The following is a 27,613-nucleotide window of genomic DNA, read 5'->3' on the forward strand; positions in this document are numbered from 1 at the left end:
TTAAGTACTAGTAATTACTTTTAAATTAAAATTATTAAAACTAAAATTATAGAAATCTAATGTTTTTACAGTTTACTCTGTATCACAGAGATACTGTTGAATATTTGGAAATCACTGTATTATAAATTATTGCTTTGTGATGCTGTTTCTTAATCTCAGACATTCGTGTTACTCTGGTGAAGGACACTTCCATGACCTATTCCAGAAATTAAGCATCATACTGGAAATGCTAAAGGCCAGCAAGTCTCACCAGTGCCTGAGTGCACAGTTAAGTGGCAGTAGAGGGATGCACAGGGACTAAAATACAATGAGAAACATCTTGCACGTGGACTTTGGCAAAGTCTGGTTTTTCTTTGAAGAGTTGAGTGTCTGACACACCAGAAGTTAGGAGTTCTTTTAGTTGCAGTACCTTAAATTTAGTGGTCATTTTAACTGATTTAGTGGTCAGGTAAATAAACAGATTGATCTGACTGGTTAGATGTAAAGTGATGTGTTATATTGGTAAACTGTTTTAAATACTTGAATTAGCTACGAGTTAAAGTCTTTGCCGAGCCTGAGTCTGATCATGCCACGTTGAGTTTTACACTAAAAGCAAACTCAATATTGAAAACTGTTGAAAAAATAATGTCACATAGAATTTACCATTTGCTGTTCACCACATTGAGAGATCAGTCCCCCAGAATACTTTCCCGTTTGTTTGAGTCTTCGTTTCTAAGGACTATATGGTGATGTAGTATATTTTGGCCTTTTCTCATTATATTTTCTGTGGTAGATCCATGAAGTGCTGGGCAACCTTAGACACCATAGCATCCAGTCAGGTTATTGAAATCCAGCTCCCTGCGTTGACTTCAGTGGGACCTTACATTTCTTGAATTTTTAAAGAATTGTATTCCTTGCCTTCAGATATTTCTGAGATGCTTCTTATAGAAAGACCAAGTGTTTTCCACAGGCTGTAACTAAAAATATTGAGACGTTTTCTTCTGTTTCTAGTAAGCATATCTTGATGTTTGCAAACTTTACATGATAATCTCAAACTAACTGTTCCAGAATGAAAAATAGATGGTATGATGGGTTAACCTTGGCTATGGACCAAACTCCCACCTGGCTGCTCTCTCACTCCCCCTTCTCAGCAGGGCAGGGGGAGAAAATAGGATGAGAAAGCTCATGGGTTGAGCTTAAGACAGGGAGATTCCTTACCAATTGCCATCATGGGCAAAACAGACTTAACTTGGGGAAAATTAATTTAATTTATCACCAGTTTATTTGGGTAGTGAGAAACAAAGACAAACACTTAAAAAATACTTTTCCTTCATCCTTTTTTAGGCTCAACTTCACTCCTTCACTGCCCCTTCCTGGGTGCTGCAGGGGAATTTGGAGGGAGTGATCAGTATGTAACAGTTCCTCTCTGCTGCTCTTCTCTCTCACACTTTTTCCCCTGCTCTGGCATGTCCTTCAGGAAAAATCCCCTCCAGTGTACTCTCTCCATGGCCTTCAGTTCCCATCAGGAAGCTCTGCCGCAGCATGGGCTCTTTCATGGGCTGCAGGGATACCTGCTGTGCCATGGAGCACCTCCTCCTCCTCCTTTTCTGACCTAGATGATTTCTCTGATGTTCCTCACTGGTTTTTGTCCCTTCCCTCTCTCCCCATCTCATTTCTTTTTTCCCTTTCTTAAATATACAGTCTTCCCAAATATGCATAAATATATATATTTTCCTATTAATAACCGTTAATGGTATACAAGTGGGTGCACAGATTTTTATGTACAAAGTTTATTACAAGATCATGACGGTGACAGTGACAATGGGATAGGCAGGTGTGTGAGTACACAGGTTGCCTGTCACTTGTGTCACACAGACTTTTCTACATTTGTTTCCCAAGCACAGCGCACTTAGAGATGACCTGCATGTGTGGATTTGTGCAGGTTTTAGCGATTTACTCCCTGTTGTTTCACATTCCATTCTTTGTTTTACCTAATATAACCTGTTTACATGTTTTGTTTTGAATTTTAGGGAGCTACTTTCTGTTCTACATTCAGAAATTAATGAACAATCTTGACTACAAAAATCTTAACGGATATAAGTGGATACATCTTCTGTGGAAATTAGTGAAAAGAACCATTTTGCCAAGTGTTAAGTAATAGCAATTCTTGCTCGCTGGCCTTGGACACTCATTTGCTCCCCAGAGATTGTTTGCATCATCTTTAGCTCTTCAGAAGTGAGATATCACCACCCTAGTTGGCACTTGGTGCTACAGAAAAAGACAGATCCCCCGTTTGCAGAATTTTTCGGAAATCAATTAAGTTAACGGAGCCGTAGCAGTTTCTCTCCGCAGGAGATCGGTTCTGAAGCATCTATGAGACAGTGAGAGTGGCTGTAGTTAGTGAGAGGAAAGGTCTGTCTCGCCTGGGAAGTGGTCTCCAGCAGTGACCAATTCTGCCTGCATCTGGAAGAGTGTAAGCAAGCACACGTCAGTGCTGTCTTGCACATCAGCCCAGAATACAGCAATTTGCACACATTTCCCGAGCTAGAGAAGGGCCCTGATACAGTCTGAGGCAAGAGAATGAAATGCTGAATGGATTAGAAGATACACAGCATTTTCACAGGAGGTAGAAGAGGCAGGAGTGAAGTTGGGCCTGGGAAGGAGAGGGTGGGGGAAGGTGGTTTTAGTTTTGTTTTTGTTTCTCACTGTCCTCTAGACTGGATGTTAGGAAACAATTCTTCACAGAGAGTGGTCAGATGCTGGAATAGGCTGCCCAGGGAAGTGGTTGAGTCACCATCCCTGAATGTGTTTAAGAGTCGTTTGGATGTGGTGTTGGGGGATATGGTGTAGGGGAGAACTTTGTAGAGTGGCGTTGATGGTTGGACTCGATGATCCCAAGGGTCTTTTCCAACCTGAATGATTCTATGATTCTATTTTTAATTAGCAATAAACTAATGTTCCCCAAGTCAAGTCTGTTTTTCCCATGATGGTAATCAGTGAGTGATGTTCTGGTCCTTATCTTCACCCATGAGCTTTTTCATCTTATTCTCTTCCCCTGTCCTGCTGAGCGGCAGGGAGTGGCTTGGTGGGCACCTGACAGCCACCCAGCTTCAACCCACCACAGAATCTCACAAACTCAGAGAATACCTTCAGTCTCAATATTCCAGTCAGTAGCTTTGGAATCAGTAGCTTTCTAGATCAAGCATCGTATCCAGACTCATTGTGGAGGAATTAATTCATCCTTCCTTATTAACACCTTCCTTATTAACACCTTATTAACTTCATCTAAGTTGATCATCTTCAGCTGAAGCTCTCGTAGCTGAACATCACTAAATAAGCTATGGAAAAGTGTTCTTGCTTTTACGTTGAGTCACGGAAAGAACTGCAGTCTATTGCTTAACTTTGGCTTGTCGATTAGTGGTCTGTAGAAACATCAGTATTTCCCTCCTTTAACTTGCTTGCTCTTTGAAGATCTCTGTGTAGATTTTTTTTCTATAAATTATGCCAATGGCCTTTTCTGCATGCTTGTAATTTGTTCAGTCCAAGCAGATCTGAATTTGAGTCAGGGAGTGAAAGATGATGGATCTTTCCTTCTTTCATACTCAGAAAGAGTGAAGTTTGAAATACATCTTTTCAAGACAGCACTGTCTGAGAGGAAGCTGCCAGTCATCGCAGGTGAGAAGTATCCACACCTCTAACAGCAGTCAGGTGTAACATACCCAGTGCCCATATACTATAAGGCAAGGAATTTATTTATAAAAAGTCTCCATAAAATTGAACATTGTTGGCATTCATAGAGAAAGCAAATTGAAGTGATCTCTTTTAGCTGGTAAGGTCAAGTATGTCTTCTGGAAAGATACAAAGGATGCAGTATTGAGTTAGATGACTAATGTGGATGTGCAGAAGATAATTTTTCAGTAGAAATAATTTTTTCACATTTTCTTTTGTTGCTGTGTGTGGATCCTTACTCTGTATTCATCCTGTACATTCATTATGATCATACTGCATATAATTTTAGATAAATAGACTTCATGTGTGTGTTCTCCTCTAAGCTTGTGATGGTTGTATTACTTCTTAGGTGCTTCTGATATTTTCAGAAGATTAAAATAAGGTGTATATAGGACGATACTATCACATAGTTTTCTTGCTCAATTTGTTGTGTAGTATATTCTGTAGCCAAAGGTAAAGGAATGTTTGACATGTTGTAAGGTGAATTTTTGAAGAGAACAGGAGGCTTGCTTTGAAATACGTGACTCTCACTTAAATACATATAGCACTTTCTGTAAATAAGTTTGCAAAATATCCACATGATTAAGTGTATGAAGTCGACAGGCCCAAGAACATTTAATTTCAGTAGAACTTTTCCCTACCTGTGTGAATTCAAATTCATTTTATATTAATCACACTCTCTGTGTTAACATATCTCATGGAACTGCAATGTTTTTTGATGATGAATCCTTCAAATGGGACTCGATATATGACTTCCATAGAGCTTGTGCCAGTGTGAGATTGATGGTGATTCTTCCAGCACATTTAACCCTCGGGCAGAATACTTGTCCTTTTTCTGGAGAGTTATTAATTCATCCAAAGCAAATTTTCTCCATCATTCTGCCTTTAAAGCAGAGGTATCTCATGAATATAAGGCTCTTTTTTTTTTTTTTCCTAATACAAGATACAGTCTATAAATTAAAATTGGTAGAATAAATATTGTTTCAAGGGTGTAAACAGAAGGCACTGCACCTATAGGAACAAATGATAAGAAGAAGTGGCAACCTCTATTGTCTTGCTGTAAAATAATGTAATTTTTCTAATCAGGATAATTTACCAAGAACAGATATTTGTTATGTTTTTCCTTTAAGGAAATAAAAAAATAAAGTAATGTTAAAATTAAAACACACAAATGCAGGAACAAGAAAGTTCATAGAGCTAGATTATCCTCACAATGACTAAAGGATTTTTTTTTTGTCAGCTCCCATTAAGGCAAATTGAAGTTGAAAGATTAAATTCTCCTATGGAGGTCTTATAAAACTATGCCATGTCTTCTTCCTCACACTTGGGCATCAATTCACTTGTCTCCTGTCTTTCTTTCTGCTCTCCAATCTCATTAGTTTGATTGCTCACCCTCCCTCCATTCTGAGAAGAAATACATTTTTTTTCATAGAAGATCATATCTAAAAAAGATAAGGACTGCGAACTTTAAGAAAAATAATTAATTTTACATGTAAAGGTTTTTCAGAAAGGACCTTTTCTTTAAGATTATTTCAAAACAAACTTGTTTTTTCTTACATTCTTAAACAGCAGTACAGATTTGTAGTTTTTAAAGGTGAGTACATACCACGTTTTGTTTTCCCTGTGTGTGCATATGCATATAAATATTGTGTGTGTGTGTGCACTTGCAGGGCTCATGTATACGAGCGCATGGCCTGAAGTAGGAATCATCTGGGCATTACCATGATGGTGATAACAACTGCAGAATTGCTTTCGTGGGCACAGTAAAGAGTGGAATGACAGATTTTTGTCTACACTTATTTTTTTAAAAAAATCTGTCTTAAAGCATATTTATTAATGAAGTGCTGTCTATACTGTTCTGAAAAATCTTTGTTCCTAGATTAAAACAGTATTAAAAATCAGGTTTTGTGTAATACATACATCTATTTAGTTCCTATTAACTAGCGTGCATTTCAACTAATGTCAAACACCAGTTTCTTTCCCTAAAAGAAAACATAGGTATTTTTCAAATCTGTGTCAGGTTGGCATGAATGAGGTTGGTGGAAGAAAAGCTGCAAAACTAACAAGCCAGGAAAGCGGCCATGAATTTAATCATGAGAAGGCATTGGCTCCAGAGGCAAAGTAATTCAAAACATGGCTTATGCTGACTGAAAAGAGAGGAAAAATCACAGGAATTCTGATTCACGGCTTTGTTTTCCCCTGCCCTGAAAAACGAAATCAAAATGCAAGGAGTTTTGGCTTGTTTTGTTTTTTTTTTTTTTTTAAAGATTAGTGTCAGTGAATTATAGTACACAGAGATATGTTTATACAGATCTATATCTTTCTTTGATACTGAAATGTTTATTGCTTTTATTTTGATATGTGACCCTTAGAGGTCTCCGTGATATGCAGTGAAATGCTAAATAAGAATGTATTATTGTTGTGTTTATAATAACAAATGATAAGCCACCTCTGAAGAGCAGATATTTGGGCTTGACATATGCTTGCATTTTTGTTAGAAAAGAAGGATTTTTTTTCAAAATACCGATGTATTTACATGCTGTTTCATTCAAAATCTCCCACTTTACAAGTTAAAAACACTGACGGATATTAAAAACTGTGTATCGTTTCTGTCAGAATAATTTTGCACAACAGATTTTGCCCTTTCCTTCTTGAAACATTATGGTATGTTTCAATTTCCTAAAGGATCCCAAAGTGCTAGTTCTGTCATGTTTTGCTCCAAGTTACTGGTGCAGCCGTTGTTGTGGTACAATGTTGTCCATAGTGATGCTGCAAAACAGTAAAGTAGAAGGAGGGAGGAAAAGAGAGGCAGCTCTGAGGAAAAAGGCCTGGGAGTCCTGGTGGACAACAGGATGACCATGAGCTAGCAATGTGCCCTTGTGGCCAAGAAGGCCAGTGGCATCCTGGAGGGCATCAGGAAGAGTGTGGCCAGTAGATGAAGGGGAGTCATCCTCCCCCTCTGCTCTGCCCTGGCGAGGCCCCATCTGGAGCACTGTGTCCAGTTCTGGGCTCTCCAGTTCCAGAAGGACAGGGAACTGCTGGAGAGGGTACAGCAAAGGGCTACAAAGATGATGAGGGGCCTGGAGCATCTCACTTATGAGGAGAGGCTGAGGGACTTGAGTCTTTTTAGTCTGGAGAAGAGAAGGCTGAGGGGGGGATCTGATCAACGCCTATAAATACTCAAAGGGTGGGTGTCAGGAGGATGGGGCCAGTCTTTTTTCAGTGGTGCCCAGGGACAGGACAAGAGGGAACGGGCACAAACTTGAACATAGGAAGTTCCATCTGAACATGAGGAGGAACTTCTTTCCTGTGAGGGTGGCCGAGCCCTGGAAGAGGCTGCCCAGAGAGGTGGTGGAGTCTCCGTCTCTGGAGAGATTCAAAACCTGCCTGGACACGTTCCTGTAGGACCTGCTCTAGGTAGACCTGCTCTGGCAAGGGGGTTGGACTAGATGACCTCCAGAGGTCCCTTCCAACCCTGTATCATTCTGTGATTCTGTAATTTAAGGGTTTTTTTTTCATTTTCTGTTGTGGCAAAGTTTAGAACTAACGTTCCTGAGCTGTTTTGCTTGGTGCTTTACAAACAGAGAAACGAAACGCTAAGATCAAGAATACTTACAGTCTGACTTGGTGAACTGTGCTAACAAAGAAATAGAATTTAACTATTTCTTGTTGCTACTTACACTGTTTAAGCTTTTTCTGTAGCAAGTCAACACTTTAGGAAGCATTCATGGATTTTTGTTTTAAGGTCATCACACAGTGGGATGTCCTCAACAATATTGGCTGCAAATATCGATTACCCCTAAATGCAATCATGCGGCTGAGGGAAGTATTTTTACTAAGAGCAGCTTTTAATTTGCACTTGAACAGTTGCTCTTGTTTCATAGTCCTGCATTTCTGTTTTTAATAATCCGTGCATGCTGGAATTTTGTTGCCATAGAAATGTGAGCTTTTTTAGTTTTGCAAAATTATGCAAATTCTTTTTTCTTGTTAAAATATTCATGAGGGAGTGCAGCTACAGATGGAAGGGTAAGGGTCGGTTCTTGTGTCTTATTGGAATTGAACATTGACATAAACGTTCTAGTTAGAATTTTGTTCTGATATTACAGGAAGGCATTTATTGATATGTCTAACATACAATCAGACAATAGTTACAGTTGGAAGGGACTTCCTCTTACTGTCCACTGAAATTATGGATTGTCCCTTTGGAACCAAAGACCGTGGAGCTCAGAGATGAACATTTAATCAGTAAAATTTAGAAATACTTTCAGTTATGAGGTTGTTGACAGCTACAGGGCCAACAGTAAACATTTTTTTTTTTTTGTCAGAAACGTTTGATGAGAATATATTATTTAGAAACATGTCTCAAAGTTGATGCTCAAATAGTGAGTTTGATTTCAGTATTACTAGCAGTCTGAGCCATCTTCACAGTTAAAGGAAAAGTGGTGTTTTTATCCAGACCTACCCCCTTCAGCCACTCTGACCATGCTAAATCGGAGCTTATAAAGATCAGAGCAGCTGTTGCACAAAAGCAGTCAGCAGCTGGTGAGTTTGTGTGAGCTGGGGTTTTTCCCCTCTGCAGTTTAACTATATCCTGTCAGGGGAAAATGTCTGCAATATTGATGACATATGAGGTTAATATTTTAAAATATCCCTCTGTGAGGAGCGTCTCACATACTATGCTACAGTGTCACAGCTTCTGGAATATTTTTGCCAGACTGGGAGACTTCCAAAGACTGAGATTTACTTACCACCACTGTAACAGGCACGGGCATAACTTCATGAATTACAGTCACCATGTCACTACTGGAAGAACAGATACCTGACTTCATATTTTTGAATCCTTGATCTAGTTACGGGAGCCTGGGGAGCAGTGGTTGGGAAGGCATAGTCACAGAAGGGCTTTGATCATACGGAAAGGAAAGGAGGAAGAAGAAAGTGAGTTAGTACACTAAGGTTATGTGCTGTGGTTACTGTGGTTAAGTAGCTATAAGAAACTAATCATATCTTCTAAATTTTGTAAAGACTTATCATTAGCAAAGCGGATTTTAGACTTCAGGAATGGCTGGCTAGTCAGTTCTGTTTCTCTTCTCCAGAGAGAGGAAATGACAGCTGGGAATGGTGGTAGAGATTTCAGAATTAGTAGAGTAAGTGTCTACATTCATAAGCACATTTCAGGGAACAGCGTATGATCTTACTGTGCAATTTTTTTCGTCAGCCACTGATTCCATTAATTTTGTAAGTGTTAAGTTCAGAAAGAGCAACTACTCAGCCTAAGTAGGAGTGGCAGCACAGGCCTCACAGGAGAGCTGATACCCTTCAGTTCCCATCTTCCTTAGGAACTGAGATTTATTCTGTTTTCCCTTTGAGTTCCATGATACCATTGAATGTTTCAATATGTATTAAGCTCAATGAATTGTTGCATTTTATTTCGACATCTGATTTTTCTTTGCTTCCAAATAATGCGGTTGGTTCATCCAAGGAGGAAGAGGACCGTGATTATGGTGGTGTTAATACAGTGTCTCAGTAACAGTGAGACTGAGCTGAGTTTATAGGAATAATGTAAAAGATCCACATAGAAGAAGCTTCCTATTGAATTCTTTAATATTTTCCATTTAACTGTTTCTTATTATAGCAGATAAATTGACTTAAAAGAATTGTGTAAGATTTTAATAGATTTTCATTGCGCGTGACAAACTTGTGTTAAATATGAAGGGCCTGGAAATATGCGTCAGATTGTCATACTCAGGATGGCAAGAATTATCAACCACTTTACAAAACTCAGGACTTGCTTCTGCAGCAAGAAGGAAAAGGCAGCAGGACCAAAAATCAAAAGAGCTGTAGATTGCCTGATTACACTTGATTTAGTGGTGTTCTAGCAAAAACAAGGGATACTTGCAAGGGATGATTAAGGAGATATTTACTAGAATATAGTGCCTCCCCTTTTTGATGTTCTTTCTTCATGCATGTTTCTGTTGGGTTTGAATCTGGACACACAATAATTCTCCAACAGGTGCCAGGGTATTCCCTCCACTGACCACTGATTCACCTCCCTCTGATCACTGCCAACTGATCAGATCAGTGTACGGGAAGACTTCGCTATAGCTAAGGCCAATATGTGTTCTGGAAGGGATCCCAATTGCTCAAGTATTGATATAAAATATATGAAAGAGACGTGGTCAAGGAACATATGAAGTACAATTTGGCAGCGTTTTGGTTGCTACTTATCAGTTGTAGACAGGTGTTATTTGACTCTTAATCAGGAAACTTTCACTTAGGGGAAAAAAACATGAAAGCCGCAGATTTCACAGTTCTTTTCATTGCTGGGACACTTTAAAATATGCAGATTTATTGTGAATGTGTTGTTCCATTATCCAGTGTATGAAGGAAGAAGGTCTTACACAACCAGTTTTTAAGGATTTTTGTTGAGTTTTCAATAAAGGTCATTTGAGGTAGAGCAAATAAATGTTTTCTCACTGGTATGCTTTGTAGCTTACTCTTTGATTTCTTAGCGTATAGCTTAGACATTGGAGAACATTTTGTGATCAAAATAGTGCCTACATTGAATAAAACTGTTTCATCTTTGACTCAACTCTGCCTTTACTTGGGATCAGGAGAGGAAATATTAAAAATTAAGGAGACTGTATCATAAAATTCTCGATAAGATTACAAAAAAGAATGACTTGGGAATCTTTTTATAGTGTGACTTGGTTATCAGAGTGGTTGGTTTCAAGAAACTGGAGTTGATGGTGAATGGTTTGAAATGCTCGGTTTCCCCTTTGTGTGGTTCAGTGTTGTAGAAAAACACTCATGAAAAGCAACGGAACCAAGCGATATAGTAGTCAGGCTACTTTATATAAGCTTATTCCCTTCTTCTTCCATTAACTTCTCTGGAGTGATATTCTGAATAAGTGAATTTAAGTAGAATGTAGCGTCAATTTATATAGAATTTTGAGTTTACTTAAGCCGGGAAACTGTAAGATTCTCAACTGGCTGGGACAGAGTTGGAGGAACTGTAGGTGGTAGAGAGTTGGGGAAAGAGCCCATTCTTTAACTTCCCAATGAAGAAGGCCCTGGCATTTTTTTAAAGCTAGCCAGAACTATACTGTCATTCAAATGGAACATGATTATTCTGCTTCCTGCTTTATCTGAAATATTACTGTAATGCCTCAGAAGAGCTTTTATATCCTATCTAAATTCAAGTCTGTCCAAGAGAGAAGAGTCTATTTAATCTCTAATTGGATCTTGAGTAGAACTAAAACATGCAGTCTTTACTGAGAGCTATTACTAAATGAATAAAAGCTTGATGTTTTCTTGGTGATGGTTCTATCAGAATTCTTTTCTAGTCCCTCCCTTCCCTCACTCTATGACCAGCATGAAGACTGGATTGGCAAAACACAATTAAATATCATAAATTTAGTTGGTACTTTATTGTAAAGAAGATAATAATCTAGATGAGAGCTGGATTAACAATAGAGTATTTCCTTCAGCGTAAGTAAATTAAGTTAGGAAAAGCAGCCCTTTGTCCATTCCTTTCTGCATTGGGGGGGCTGGCTAGAAGAACACATAAATACTTGGCCATCGGTCAAGATGGTACATTGTCTGTTCAAATCATATCACAACTGCAGAGGTGCCAATCAATTGTGGACTAAATTAGCTACTAACAAACTGGGAGAAATCTTTTTTTGTTGTTGTTGGTTTTTAGTGATTTTCCTTCACATAGTTAGTGCTGGTGTTCTGGTGGCAGATATATCTGTATTTGCTGAATAAAATAAACCTGTACCTAGAGAGTTTGTGAAGGTGAAAGAGTCCAAATAAACTTCACCATTTTATTGCAGCTCTATTTCATGGAAACTCAAGAAGGCCAGCAGGGAATGTTAAACTTTAGGTAATATGATTTCATTACCTTCAAGCACTGTATCTAGTGGTAGATATTGCCACCAGGAACATAGCAAAGCCACTGGAAGACTGAGTGAGCATCTGCATCATTTCTCATAATCGTGACAGCAAGGAAAAGAATGTTCACAGGCATATCAAGAAATAAACGAGGTGTTGTGTGTTTTGGGGATGTCTTCTGGAATAAGAGAACATTATTATCTCTTGGAACCTTGAGTTACTATCAGCAGCTTGAGCTTCTCCTTGGTTTTGCATTCAGCAGTATGTGCACTAGCTTTCTCCACTGAAAAGTTCTGCCCGGTCACGTTTGTAAGCCTCTTATTTTTTTATTTTTTTTTTTTTTCCTTTTCTGGTAGCATTTGCTCACTAGGTATAGTTCCAGTTGTTTCTCTATGTATACAATAATGGAATAGCAAGCAGTGTTCATGTTTCCAAAAGCATTTCACCTTTCTAGCGCTGTATTGCAGCTCTATTGGTCTAGTAAAAATATTAACTCTCTCTGTAATGCTTGTCTCTAATACAATGCATCAGCGATGATATTTCTGCTAGAAACACTGACAGTGAAGAGGGAAATGATTGTCCAACTTCTTGCTATTTGTTGATGCGTTGTATTTTGCTGATTTCTAGATTCTGGTGTTGCATGAGTATTGCTCTAACTCTAGTCTAATGCAGTAATACAAATTTGCTTTTGGAGGTGTCAGGTTCTCTTGGGTTAGGCCTGAGGTCAGAGCCTCTCTGAGCTAAATCCATTCTGATATAGATTTTACTGCTAAACAAATGAGCAATGTGCATGTGTTTTATTTCAATAATACACTTACTGTGCAATATTTGTGTCATTTGTGAAACCTATTTTATGTCTTCCAAGTTATTTTTTAAATATAAATACAACGTGAAGTGATCTGAAAGTCATCCATTGGTGGGGAAACCATAGAACAGCCACTTTCTAGATTCCTCTAACTGTACAAAGAACTTGTTTCAGTTGTCTACATGTAGCCACGTAGTGCCATATCAGATGCCCCAATATATTGCATCTGGCTTCCACTCAGGAGGGTCATGGTGATCTAATTCACAAAATGGCATCTATATTTAGATGCTTTAATCATAAACTTGTCTCTTCCTAGCTGACAGAAGGACATTTTACTGTTTGATGAGATAAGGGATTGGAAACAGCACACTGTTTAGTGGAGGTAGCTCCTGATCTTCTGAACTTACACTTGGCAGATGTTGTTCAGAAGAAGTGAGGCAGCCTCTAGTGGAGTGGAGTAAGAGCTAAAACTTTACAGGCAGAGTTACACGAGGCATTGGAGGGGGAAAATGTGAATCACCAAACGATTCAAGAATAGGATGGATTACGAAAGCTGTGTAAGAAGTACCCTCCAGTGCCATTGGCAGGAGGGATCCTGAGAGCTTGCCTCAGAAGAGCACTGACAGCAGACTGACTGAGGGGAGGAAGAGAAAGACTTCTAGAATTTGATTTCCATATGAAGAGATGCAAGAATTCCTCGTCTATGGCTTTGCAAATATTTGTAGCAATTTGTGGCATTTGTAGCAATGCTGTTTGTTTTCGATGCTGTAAATATTTGTGGTTTACTATCACTTGTCTTGATTTAGAAGTGATTTTAGAGTGACAGGCACAAAATCAAAGCGTGCTTTACACAAGGTAGTACTGAGTGCTTCCTCCTACCCTCCAGCTTTCTTCCTGTTGAGCATGGCCATTTGTTCAGGGAAAAGGAGCCATCTCTCCTGCTTCAGAGGCCTTTGGCCAACGCAGAGTGCAACTCTCAGGATGTCGTAACTGGTCTTGTCTGCTCTGGGTTATATCCTTTAACAACATGTAGCGTAATAGCAGAAGTAAAGTAAACCCTGAACAACCGAAAAAATTATCTGCAAGAAAATTGGTGGATTGGAATTAAGATAGCTGTGATTTCTCTCCCCTATACTTGTGTTTCTTGGGGGATCCGTGACTTTTCTTGAACACATAGATTCTGCCTCCTGAGCTGGGAAGAAATACTTGATGGATTAATCTAAAAACAGGTGGGAGAGAGAAAGTAAATTCTGTGGAACTTCCTTGACGTTTTTTGTCAGCTAGTCCTGTCTCAACAACGTGTGCCTGTGTCACCAGCAAGGCAAGCTTTTATGCTCTGTTCCCTTTGGTGTTGATATGGCCTCGGATGACAATCCTTGAGACAGAACTCTGAATCTACGGGTGATACAGAGAACAGCAGCAGAATGAAGGGATCTCACGGGTGCCCAACTTCTGTATCACCTTTGTATTCAAAATTCAGTGAAAAATATTTTTTGCACTAGATGAGACAAAACTGTTTATGCAGCAGATAGATTGACCTCTGAATTCTTTTGCCTGGGAGTGAACTTGTACTTTAAATATACAGAGGAAGGTAATTACCTTTATAAACAATGGCAGAAGGAAGTAGTACTTTCTGTCTTATATAAGTTTATTGGGTTTTTTTTCTAATCTACATTGCTATTATACAGCACACAAGGTAAATATATATTCCGAACTACCAGGTACTGTCTCCAGTAAGTGTCATTTTGGGACCTTGACTTCAATGTGTGATCCTGTTTGTGATATGCAAATCTTGCCAGCTCAGCCGTGAAACTCAGCCTGCCGCGGCTGGCAGGGACCTCAGGGGACTTCTTAGTCACATTCCAACTCTTTGGCATCGTACCTAGACTATCTCTGACACGTTTGAACTGCTGTTAAACGTTTAATGAAGGAATTCAATAGCATTTTTTAAGTAGCTTGATACTGTTTTGACTGTCCTTACAGTCAGAAGGCTTTCTGTATACTCAAGTTGAATCTCCTTTATGCCTCCCCTGCAGTTGCCACAGGAAAATAATAATGGCCATTTGATTTTTCCAGTCTTTTATGTTTTAGTAAACTATTTTCCTATTCCCTCTTAGTGTTCCCTTTTCTGGAGCAGTCAAACCCACCCCTTTCCTGTCCCTAATCCGTTCTGGTTGCTTTCTCTAAAGTGTTATCTGTTTCTCTACTCCTTTCTAACAGATTTTTTTTCAAAGTTTGCATTGTTGACTGCTTTTCTACATGCATATATTTTAAATCAGAACCTTTCCTTTCTCCCCACCCCTACGTATGATCTATCAATTCCCCGTGTTGGATTTTCATTTACTGAGGTAAAGGTTATGTAGTTGGGAAAAAGTAAAACCTGTCTTGGTACATATTTTTTATAGTTTGCCTGAAACCACACAATCTTTGTTTTCCCATTATTTTTACTTTCTTGAATCCTTGTAGTTAGTCTGAACTTGAAGTGTTTGTCTGAACATTTAAAGTGTTTGTCTAAAGCTGAAAGCAAGTCTGGGTACTTCTTGCAGTATTTTGGACATCTAAATTTTCTACATTCCTCTTATAGTTATAATCCAGTGTTAGGCCTTGGCCAAAGGCAAAACAAACATGCTGTAAAAGGTGGGTCTAAGGAAAAAAAGTCTTTTCATGTTGTTACAATTAAAGATGGATGTAGTTGCATTGGACACTGTGTAGATAAACATCCCACGCCAATGTTTACTGATGATGCAAACCAGGAGGAGCTGTGGGCTCCTTGGAGTGTAAAGCGGCCCTACAGAGAGATCTGGGTAGACCAGAGAGTTGGGCAATCACTGAACATATGAAATTTCACAAGAGCAAGTGCCGGATTCTGCATCTGGGACAGGTTAATCCTGCTTAAACATACAAACTGGGGGACAAGAGGCTGGAGAGCAGCCCCATGGAAAGAGATCTGGGCGTTTAGGTTGATGGCAAGTTGGATATGGGTCAACAGTGTGCTCTGGCAGCCAAAAGGGCCAACTGTGTCCTGGGGTGCATCAAGCACAGCATTGCCAGCTGGTAAAGGCAGGTGATTGTCCTGCTCTACAGCACACTGGTGCAGCCCCACCTTGAATACTGGGTGCAGTTTTGGGTACCTCAGTATCACATCAGACTATTCATCAAATGAGTAAAGTTCATTCTAAAAAAAGCATCACTGGCAGGGTGTTTTTTTGGTAGTTTGCCCCATCAACAAAATTAAAGTTATTAGATCTTCTAAAGATTGCTAAGGCTGCTGATGTAGAGGCCCAGCCTAAATGAGGACCATATAACTGAAATACACTGAGAACCTAATGTCAGGATCAAGTGGAAATTTGCATAGATTTCAGATCTGTTCCTGATTACTTTGTTAGTCCATATGTTTAAGGAATTTGCAGTCTTCAACAGGCATAGAAGAAAAATGACTAAGCATAATTTCTAGATGGTTGAGCAAGAAGGGAATAGTCCATAGAGTTATAATCCCCAGGTATCTGCATATGGTTTTGCAACACTAGAAGTCTTTTCCTGGGAATACTGATGCTGGAGATAATTGCCCCCAAATGGTTAAGGCCTGTTTGCTTTCATTTAATTGCATTTTTTTTGGTCTTTTTTCTCCCCAGGTAGCAGCAGCTGGAGGACGTCTCAAATTTACAGTCTCATATGACTTCACAGAGGAAGAACATACAGTTCAATTGATGGTTCAATCTGATGTCATCATAGAGGTAAAGTGATTGTATTTTCAGCCACCAACAAAAAAAAAAAAAAGAAAATTGCCTGCTTCTTTGGATGTTCAGCATGAAGCCTAATGGTTGAGGACACAAAACAGCAGGGTGCATGTACTTTCACGTAATTTATAGTACCAGAAAATGGACACACTTTAGAGAACAAAAATCTTCAGTATCTCACGGAGCCTCTGGTAATATTGTAGTATGTAAGCAGTAGCTTACAAAGCTATACTCTTCCTGTTCATCAGAAATAATGAAGAAATCCTTGTGCCTACATTGGAGAGAGATGGATTTGATGGATGGACCACTTTGTGGATAAGGAATTGGCTGGATAGCTGCACTCAAAGAGTTGCGGTTAATGGCTGAATGTCCAAGTGGCAAGCAGTGATGAGTGGAGTCCCTCAGGGGTCAGTACTGGGACCAGTGCTGTTTAATATCTTTGTTGGCAACATGGACAGTGGGATAGAGTGCACCCTCAGCGAGTTTGACGATGACACCACACTGTGTAGTGTGGTTGACACGCTGGAGGGAAGGGATGACATCCAGAGGGACCTGGACAGATTTGAGCGGTGGACCCTCATGAAGTTCAACAAGGCCAAGTGCAAGGTCCTGCACCTGGATTGAGGCAATCCTAAGCATGAATACAGGCTGGAAGAGTATGGATTGAGAGCAGCCCTGAGGAGAAGGACTTGGGGGTGTTGATGGATGAGAAGCTCAACATGAGCCAGCAGTGCGCACTGGCAGCCCAGAAAGCCAACCGCATCCTGGACTGCATCAAAAGAAGTGTGTCCAGCAGGGCAAGGGAGGGGATTCTACCCCTCTACTCCACTCTGGTGAGACCCCACCTGGAGTACTGTGTCCAGCTCTGGGGCTCCCAACATGGACATGAATGTGTTGGAGCAGGTCCAGAGGAGGCCATGAAAATGCTCTGAAGGCTGGAGCCCCTCTCCTATGAGGACAGGCTGAGAGAGTTGGGGTTGTTCAGCCTGGAGAAGAGAAGGCTCCAGGGAGACCTTAGAGCCCCTTCCAATCCCTAAAGGGGCTCCAGGAGAGATGGGGAGGGACTCTTGATCAGGGAGGGGAGCCATAGGATGATGAGTAACAGTTTTAAACTGAAAGAGGGGAGATTTAGATTAGATATTAGGAAGCAATTCTTTGCTGTGAGGGTGGTGAGAGCCTGGCCCAGGTTGCCCAGAGAAGCTGTGGCTGCCCCATCCCTGGAGGGGTTCAAGGCCAGGTTGGACAGGGCTTTTGAGCAACCTGGTCTAGTGGGAGGTGAGAGGGACATTGGAACTGGATGATCTTTTAAGGTCCCTCCCAACTCTAACCATTCTATGATTCTGTGAAATAAAATTGTTGTTTGTTTGAGGTAACACTTTCACATTCTTTCGGCAGACCTGGTTTTGTGCAGCTCGGCATTGGATGGATTAGCTTTTGCTTATGCAAAGCCATGACAGTAGGTTTTAGCTGAATAACCTAAACTTTCTTTTGCACTAACTTTCAGCTGTATCAGGCAAGCCCGTTTCAGGGTTATGAAAGGTGAATGTTATTCCTGATATTTATTATTCTTGTGAAATATATTATTCAATAAATCCTATGCCCCAGCTGGCTACAGATAAAGCTTTTTTCCTGATTTTTTTCCTAATTTAAATATCTCTCTCTCATGGCTCTACCCAGGGAGGTGACTTGAGAATCAGCAGTCCAAAAGAAGGGATTCACCTGCCTCCTTCTGAAGAGCACACTGAAGAAATTGTGCTGAAACCAGAGTCTTTCTTTGTGCATGGCACTGACGTTCCTGTCAGCAGGAGGGAGTTCATGACTATCCTTGCAAATGTGAAGAGGATCCTCATCAGAGCCACATACAGCTATGGGATGAATGCCATCTACAGGTGAACGTGGGAAACGTGTCTGTTTGCTACAGGCAGAATCTCAAAATACTTGTTTTTCTATCTTCAGAGAATTAAGCTGATGTAATTTAAAACACACAAATTTATTACCATGAAATCCGTAGCACTCATTTAAACTTTCAAACATTTGTTAGTATTTTTTTCGTTTTGGGTAGGCAGGAGGAGGAGGAGAGGCAACAGAAAGAAACAGCCTTGTAAGAAAATGAGATCACATGGACTATTAAGGCATGAATGATGGTTCTATATATATATTTATTTCTGAACACTGTAATTCCCATATATATGGTAAATCATGGAGTGCAGTAATGACACGTGGAAGTAAGAGATGATATATTGCTTATATATTGTTTTCCCCATTTAATGACAATACAGGGCCACATTAACAGTGGACCAGAGAACAATATCCTAAGTCTCTAAGCTGGAAAAGTGGCTCGAGGGGAGTTTTCTATGTTTTTAATCAGTACCACACACAGAAATGTCTAATCCCAAAGCCTTTCCCTTGATTTATGTCAGGTTGCTGCCTGGACTGCTTAAAACTACTGATTTCATGTGAACTCTACTGAGTTCTTCTGATAAAATGAAAGACATGTTACATGAGATGACATAGTTGTTCTGTCTCAGTGGCTGCAGGGTGGTTGAACCTGTAACTCTCATCTTGCATTTAAAATTTTGATAAGTGCGTGAGCAACTGCTCCAGGTGGGCCAGAAGACCTCTCTCCTGATAGTGCGTGCTTGCAGTCTCTCTATATATATTGATACTTAGGTGGCATAAATAGTATTTTTGAAATGTGCCACGGAATTGATTGCAAGTATTTTTCTACTCACAAGGCATGAAACCTGAAATGTTCTCTTAACCTACACATCACTTGATTCAGCAGCACAAGTCAATTTGGAATGGAGGGAGATGATGGCACGTTAGTGATTATTTGCTGAGAGCAAAGATACAGTTTTTGCTACTGTGAAATTTCTTAAGCAATCCAACCATCATTTGAATACTTAGGTAATAAAAATACATCCTAAATTGAAAGGCAGGTTGTGTCAACAGCACACAGTTTTCTGATTCGAGCTTTGGCAGTTTACAATTTTTCCCTGCAAAACGAACTCATGTTTCTTCAATCTCTTTCTCTTTCTGTAGTTAATTAGTATGTATTACCTCTCTGTAAATAAGTCTGTGAATCATAACTAGCTTGAGTTTAAGCAAAACTGTTTCCTCATCTGCTCACTTGGTCGTCAGTCTGGCATCTCCATGCATCCTGTCTGAAACCCTTTCATGGCCCATCACCTTCCTACCCTGGTGTGAGAGGAGACACAAGCCACCAGCCAGAGCTCCCCTCGCTATGAGCTGTGAGAAGCTGTTAATCCCCAGCTCACAGCTGGGACTGGTGGGAGCTCAGTGAGGGCTCTTCCCCTGCTCAGTTCCCATTCAAATAAAATTTAAAAAAATTAGAATTTTCCATACCAAGGGAGTACAGGAGCAATTTTGGGCTGAATGATAGAGGCTTTTATGCTACACTATTTTAAAGGAGATATGTTTGATTGACTTTTTTTGGGCCAAAGGTGTTACTAAGTATTATGGGAAAAGCAAGTTTCAGCTGTCAGTGGTTTACATATTTGTGTACCTACACTTGCCCTAGAATGAGAAGGGGAGCTTTCCTACAAACCCCCCTTTGGCTAGGCAGCTAAAATCTGTGAAGAAAGTGAATTACTGGGCATTTACTGGCTCCATCTTGCCTCTGCTGTGGAACAGTGGGGGTGGGATGGATCAGATGAGCTCTCGTGACAACATAGAGCTCAGGTCAGCACACGCATGTGGAACTGGCACATAGTCTGTAGTTCCTGCCTCCTGAGTAAGAGGTGGCAGACCTGTCAGTAGCACCTTTGGGAGGCTGCACCACTGCCTGCATCCCAGATGACTGCTTCAGCCATTTGGCTGTGGGGCCCCACTGTTTTGTAGTCTTGGTCATATGCAGCCTTTGGAACATTGTAGTGGCGCATTCTAGATACCTTTCCAAAAACATATCTTGGAAATAGTCTTCAAGAAGAGCTCCAGGACAAACATACCATTTATTGTTTGCAGGTTAGTAGGCACCATCTTCTAGATGCAGCGACAGTAAAATTGGGAAGGTTGGTCCCTTAAAGACAGTGATTTAAAAGAGTTGGGGAAGGGACTGAAATCATTTTGAAGAGCACCTTTTTTTGTCTAGAAATGTTTTTATATTACTGGTACATCTCTAGATGTCTCTTAGCAGAGCAGAATGCAAAGGTTACTGTATTCCTGTGATGACCATGAGCATGTCCAGAAGTGAGGCTCAACGAGGCCCTGGGCAACCTGGTCTAGTTGGGGGTGTCCCTGCTGACTGCGGGAAGGCCGGACTAGATGACCTTTGGAGGTCCCTTCCGGCCTGGACCATTCTATGATTCTATAAGTCTCTGAAAATAGTTTGCTCTACAGTAAACACATTAAGTGCTGTCAGGGTACTTAGTGTGACAGAAGAGAGGGTGGGAAGTTCCGATCGCAATTAACTGAATTGGATTTTTCCTCTTTGATTTAACTGGAGGAATCATAGTTTCATCCATGAGGGTGGGATTTACTGGGTGGAGTTAATCTCAGAACAGTGCGCGCTCACACTCACATGAAGTAGCAGCAACAGCATCTACTGCCAAAAAAACCAGTGTAGAGCTAAGCCTTAGTAGATAAATAGGTAGGAATTAAGAGTTTTTTATTGCCTTTTAAACAGGTATGTGTGGTGGACAGGTGGATACTCCTCTGAGAGAGTAAAGAGGGTCTGGCAGGGAGGCAGAAATGTTACAGCGTTATTAGATCCTTCGTGAATGACAATTTCTGCCTCAAAGCATCAGCAGAATTATGCAACATACTAATTAGAGATCGCTATATTAAGCAACCTGTTCATTTAAATATTGAAAGTTTTCAAAATGGATAATGACGCCACCTGTGTAAGGCTTTCCAAGGGTGCTATTATAATTTGTGTTTGGGAAGAGACCAGAACGGAGGCATCGTAAGATTAAGCAAATTTCTCGCAGTCATGTAGGAAGAGATTTAAAATTTCAGTGGAGTTGTCTCCAGTTAGCAAGAGCTTTAACTTAAAGATTAGATTTTTACCCTTGTTTAGTTTAACCTACTGGAAACATTAGTTAATCAGTAGCATTTTCAAGTAGTTACTAAACAATATTGATGCAGTAATGGTGAGTTTTACTCAAGCATTTGAGAACGTTTTTGGGTCATTTTAAGCTTAGAATGTTGTTATTGCTCTATGGCATAATTAGGAAGCTTCCTCAAATGAGTGGGCCTTCGTTTAGTTGATTAAGTAGGATGAGAACACAGAAATGCAGCAATCTGCGTTTAAATCAAGATCCTGCTCTGATGTGACAGATCTTCCAAACTATTGCAGTTAAGTCCATCTGTGGTAGAAGCAACAGGCCAGGAAAAGAGAGATCTCTCTTATAATTTTGTTTAATCTACTATTATTAGCTTGTGCTTCAAAGAATGTTTAGTAGTGCTGTTTCTTCAGGTTTAATATTCAGAGTGGCCAGTGGTGGTAAATATTGTAGACACTCAGGTGCGCACTGGAAATTGTGGCACTAAAGACAAGGGATTACTGGCAGCCACACAGGGAATCAGTGCAAGACACGAGGAGAAAGAGGGAAGGAAAGGCATAGGGCTTTCTCCCAGATGCAGAATTGGTTTCAAGACAAATGAGCCATGATTGGGTCAGTGCTTCATGCGCCTTCTGTAGCTGATGGGGTTCGGATGCCTCACATAGCAGACAGTAAACTACGCTGATACTGCCTGAAATGTCCCCTTCCCTTTTAATCTTGTTTGTTTTTAGAAGCCAACAGTTGCCTGCTGACAGTAACAGTCAGCTTAAATATTTGGTCTTGATGCTGAATCTCAAATTGTTCATACGTCTCCGGGATAGTGCCCCATTACTGCCAGCATTATGTACTTTAATGAATGCAGAGTGACATCGAGGAATCAAAATCGCAACATCAAAATGGCAGAAAAAAAAAATCACTGCAGCTTTCTTCACTGAGTAACTGTTAATGCTAAAAACTGTTAACACATTAAAATCCCATTTAGCAAATAGCAGAACGTAATGAAAATTGGAACAATTCAGTGAATACAAATGTGGGATAATACTGGGCAGATTGTTTCTGTGTGGAAGTGCTTCTCTTTGTTCAAGATCTGTGCTGAGAGAAAACTAGCAGTAGTTTGAAGGATAAATAAAATTTGGCCTTTTACTAGTAATTTCTTTCTTCATTTACAGATTTTTCTCCTTAAATTGTTGGAACTCGATGATCTCAAAGGTCCCTTCCAACCACTAAGATTCTGTGATTCTGTGATTCTGTGATTCTGTGAATTTTTACTGTTAAAGTTATCACCATTTGATATTTAATACCCTTGAGATTGGATATCTTATTGTAAGGAAAACTCAAAAGGATGATTGCAAAATAAGCGTGCATCAATGGAGTGAAGGGGGAAATATTGAAAAGTGAGAGAGATCTTACTGAAGGTCTCGGTAGGAACATGCATATGTCTCTTAAAAGAGTTTCAATAACCTTTTACAGAGGTTCTAGTATCAACAAATTAGATTCAAGCTGCATAATCCACAATAGTAGTCCCTCCAAAGTCCACTCATATCCTGGTGATGGTAAAATTTCTGTTTTTCTGAAGCTCCCATCCTAATTTCAGAAATATTCCCTTTTCCCCCTTACCTTTCATGTCTGCCTTATTGAGAATAGTCATAAAATTGAGTGGGAAAACATCCTGTCTAAACCTTTCTTTTAGCCTTTCCTCCAACTGCTGCAGTAGCAACCAAATATTTTTCTTGGATGTTTTCTGATCCGAGGTCATCCAAATCATTTTCAGGATTTTTTGGCAGCCAAAAGAGAAATGCGTTAGGATGGAGGAAAAAAGTTTGTCTTACACTTTCCAAAGAAAATGAATTATTTTTTAACAAAATGCATGTCATGATGGAAAGGTATTTTATGATGGAAAAGACCTCAAAAGAAGTTTTTCAAGTATCTTTATTAATCAAACACTCTTAATATTGCTGGGTGAAAACAGAAGTCATTGAGCCTCTATAACATCTTAATGTTCTTTCTGAATTCTCGTAAGAGTTAAATCCCCAAATCCCAATTTCTTTCCCCAAATGCATGCTGTTATGGTAAACTACATCTGTTTTGCATATTACCTGTAAGATTATCAAAAGACTTTTGTTGTCTCTCTCGTCATACTTCCATGGCTTTTAAAATGAAAAATCATGTTCAGCGTTTGGCTAAACATTAGCTGTTTAGCCCATGTCTAGCAGTTATTTTTTAAGGGCAATTGCACATGGAACAGAAAATTCTCCAACTCTGTCTTCTCTGCCATAGCTGAAACCGAGGTATATGGTAGAAGATTTCCTTTTTCTTTCCTGTACATACCTTTTTCTTTGATACACATTATACTTAGATCCTCCTGAACAGAGCTGAACTCTTTTTCGGTGGTCAAATCTCCAGAATAAAAATACCTTAAAACCAGAAATTAGTAATATAATATTTTAGAAGGCTGGAGTAGTGGTTTATAAGTTTTGAAGATGCTGCTTAGTGTCAGATTTGCTATATATACAGCTGCAAGTTGGTACATGTGGCTTGCAGGTCAGGAATAGCCTTCCATCTGCTCTTACAGTGCTGTGAGACTTTGAAAATCTATTTTTATCAATGTCTGTCTGACCAGAGTCTTCCTCATATGATGGACAAAAATAGTAACAAGCTTCCAGACATGTAGTTTAGGAAGAAATAGATTAATATGAAAACCTCCTTATTTTTAAACAGGAAAACATAAACAAGCCACTGAAAGTCACTCTGTAGTGTTTGTTGCATCCAGCTGCACAAATACTTCCATCTAATTTGCTATTTTAACTGTTTCCTTTCCGTTCCATCTAGACTGAGGAGCGTTAGCATTGAAGCTGCTGACTACACTTCGGCTGGGAGAAAGGTGGCATCTGCAGTGGAGTTATGTGACTGTCCCCCGGGGTATGGTGGCACCTCCTGTGAGGTGAGTGTCACCATGCAGGGGAGATCAATAGTGCTCACACTGGGATAACTGGAAGTATCCACTGGCTCTGTGTTGGTAGAAAATAGTAAGAGAGTCCATTCCTGCTAGGAATTTGGTGTAGCTTGTCTAGTGCCCTGAATTTCTAAGTGGTGGTTAATTATATCTGATAATATTTGAAGTTTTACACCTCTGTGGTAATTTCTAAGTTATGAAAAGACATTTCTCTTATTAAAACAAACACGAAAGCAACATTTGTACTCTTCAGCCAATTGATGCTACGGATGCATGAAACTATGACAATTAGAAGGGCTTTGCCATTTCCCTTGGAGTCTTTGAGGGTCACGTGTGTGCTTTTGTGAGGATTGTTTCACTTCAGTTTGGTTCTGTTACAGCTAATAACATACACACAGGCTCTGAAAATACCCACTTTCCTCACAAAACCATTAGTTCACACAGAATGTGTTCGTACAAGCATACACATGATTAACTGCCTCATGTGGGCATAGCTTGGGGTAAGTAGAAGCCAAAAAAAAATTGTTCAAAAGCTTTGCCTTTAAGGAAATAGTTTCAAACACCAAGATGCTCTGCTTCACAAAACTACAAACAGTATGCCATTTACACAGGCACTCTAGGCATTTGCTTGTCAGCTCGCTTTTTCTTTAAAATCTTCCATGCTTCTATGTGATATTTAGGTCTTAGAGTCTAGTTTCATGCCAAATGTGGTTGCTTGTTGCCGGGGCTGGATAAACTAATGTAGAAAGAAGGCCTGAAGGAATTAATGGATATTCCTATCACTTCCAGAATGGTACAGACAGAAAAAACAACTGGAGAAGAATATTGCCTACCTCGGCTAAGAAATAATTTTGGAGTCTGACTGTTGTCTGTTAGTCCAATTATTTGAAGAAAAAAAAATGGATGAAGTGTCATTGTGCTTCACACGTGTTTTTTTACTTGTCCCTTTTTCCTCTCAATTCAAATTTAGGTGTGATTTCCTAGAAAGCAGATGGAAAGACCCTGACTGCAGATGTTTCAATATCTATTTTTGTTGTAGAAGCTGAAGGTCTTGGGTACAATTCCTGCCTTGGTGTTGCTGAAATTTTCTGTCCAACGTTGTGTCCTTCAATGCCAAATCTTCTCTCCAATTCAAAGCAGTCCCTGAAATTTGATACATGCTTGAGATCATATTCCCCAATAGAAAGTTCATATATAGATAGCTGCAAATGTAAAGTCTCTCTGCACAATGGTGGGCATGGACACTCTTTGATTCCTGCCCTGGCTGAGTGCGAACCACAGACCTGTTGAACTAAACCATATTGTAGTCCCTCCATCAGAGGGCTGGAGCCCCTCTGCTGTGAGGACAGGCTGAGAGCGTTGGGGGTGTTCAGCCTGGAGAAGAGAAGGCTCCGGGGAGACCTTAGAGCCCCTTCCAGTCCCTAAAGGGGCTTCAGGAGAGATGGGGAGGGACTCTGGATCAGGGAGGGGAGCCATAGGATGATGAGTAACAGTTTTAAACTGAAAGAGGGGAGATTCAGATGAGATCTCGGGAAGCAATTCTTTGCTGTGAGGGTGGTGAGAGCCTGGCCCAGGTTGCCCAGAGAAGCTGTGGCTGCCCCATCCCTGGAGGGGTTCAAGGCCAGGCTGGATGGGGCTTTGAGCAACCTGGTCTGGTGGGAGGTGTCCCTGCCCAGGGCAGGGGGTTGGAACTGGATGATCTTTAAGGTCCCTTCCAACCCAAATCATTCCATGATCCTGTGATTCTCTGTATGCTGGTTTTCCTCCCAAGAGCGAAGGCCAAGAAGATACGATAAACTTCTGCAAGAGCCTACTTTTCCTGTGTCCCCTCACTGAATTTCAGAGCATTTTGGACAGTTCAGAAATGCCATTTGGTAAAGCTGGCTTATTTTATGATGACAATGATACAGTTAAAATTTTTAGTTTCCATGTCTTCATTCACTGAATTCATTTCTCATGAGGCTTTCGTAGCAGAGGTTCAACATAGATTACGCATTGAACAGTTGTGCTTGATAGAAAAAAATGGGGAAATATTTTAGTGTTCTGAGTAGATAGTTGTGCTTTTTATAACAAGGACAAGCAAGAGAAAAGAACAACCAACAGCAAAGTTTTAGATTTCCAGGCAAATTAGCAGTTGGGAAAGTATGGAAAGGCAAATTGAAAATGTGGGTATTTTTGGAATACCATGTTTGTTTCTCCTGGATACTTTTGGCATTGTCCAACACTTTGCTTCTTCCAGTTTCAACCTAGCAGAGTTTCATTTTTTTATTGATTTTGTGCAGCTTTTCCATTTCGTTTTCTCTTTTTAATTTAATTTAATTTATGTGTTTGTTTTCTGCATAATGATGTTACGGTACCTGGGACAGAAGCCACAGCACTAAAACCAACCTAATTACTTATTCTCTTGATGCGAATGTTTTGGCACAATCTGTCTTCAGAAGACAACCAATTCCATTTGTTCCATGCTGTTTCTTATGTGATTCTTCTGTTACACAAATTTGGAATTTTCTGTAAGACTCTAGTCAAATAAAATTGTTATCTCTGTACTAGTGTGTCTGAGAACTGAACACACCATTGCATGAGCAGAGGTAAAGCAGATCAATTTTTAAATTTCAAATACCAACTGGGCTCATTTGTGATACTTTGCTCGTGTGGATCTTCTGGCCTTTATTTGTCAGCACCTTCACATCTGATTGGTCTTCTCCACCAGATTTGTTCCCTTGCTATCGACTCTTTTACTTCCACTGTGGAAGAAGTTGTGTTGACTTTGCATCACTGTGATAGTCAAGAACTTTCCTGACTTCTGAATGTTGCATCATTTCTTTTCTAAAGATCCCAATCTGTAATCTTTTATCTTGGTTCTCTTCTAAGCCTTGCTGTTGATATTCCATGTCTAAGTCCTTAGAATTAGTGACTTTTACAGCCTTATCTTGTACAATATCATGTATATCTGTGCACGAGGTCATTCTTTTCAGAATCATTGAAAGAGGAAAAAGATTTATAGATTTATGCAGAAACAGGTTTCGGCAGTTGCATCTCATGCCACAGGAAAAAATTAGAGCCATTTCTTTTAAACTGTTTTTCTTTTCTAGATTTTATAACTCTGAATTTTAATTTCTAGTATTTATGGGTTTTGTTAGAATGAAAAGAACGAAAAATAAGGATAATTTCTCAGGTTTTGGAATGGCTTTTTAAAAGAATAATTTCAATTAGTCTTCAAATTACTTTCACGTTATGCAGGAGTAAGACAAAAAGGGACATTGTCCTTATTTTTATAAAGGAGATTGTTCTTGTTACCTTTTTGGAGAATGTATGTGAAGGGAAGGGATTTTCTTAATTTAATGATACTTTTTAGTATTCTATCACTGCAAAACTTTCTCTTTGTATTAGCCAGGTGTTTTTGAAGGTCAGCACTCTGTCATGTACTTTTTTATATTATGCAAAATCCATGGATCACATGAGCAGTCTTATTGAGGAAAGAGAGTTTGCAAAA

General features: G+C 39.8%; 1 protein-coding gene across 1 annotated transcript in view; it reads left to right on the forward strand.

Moving 5' to 3' along the window:
• Positions 1-27,613, forward strand: part of LAMA2 (laminin subunit alpha 2) — a 304,356-nt gene that overhangs the window by 120,301 nt on the left and 156,442 nt on the right. Inside the window, exons 13-15 of the mRNA XM_074144590.1 lie at positions 16,039-16,140; positions 17,821-18,032; positions 23,997-24,108. Of these exons, the coding sequence (XP_074000691.1) occupies positions 16,039-16,140; positions 17,821-18,032; positions 23,997-24,108 (426 nt within the window). The remainder of the gene's footprint in view (positions 1-16,038; positions 16,141-17,820; positions 18,033-23,996; positions 24,109-27,613) is intronic.

This window comes from Numenius arquata, chromosome 2, assembly GCF_964106895.1.
Source record: "Numenius arquata chromosome 2, bNumArq3.hap1.1, whole genome shotgun sequence".
In the NCBI taxonomy this organism is placed as follows: Eukaryota; Metazoa; Chordata; class Aves; order Charadriiformes; family Scolopacidae; genus Numenius; species Numenius arquata.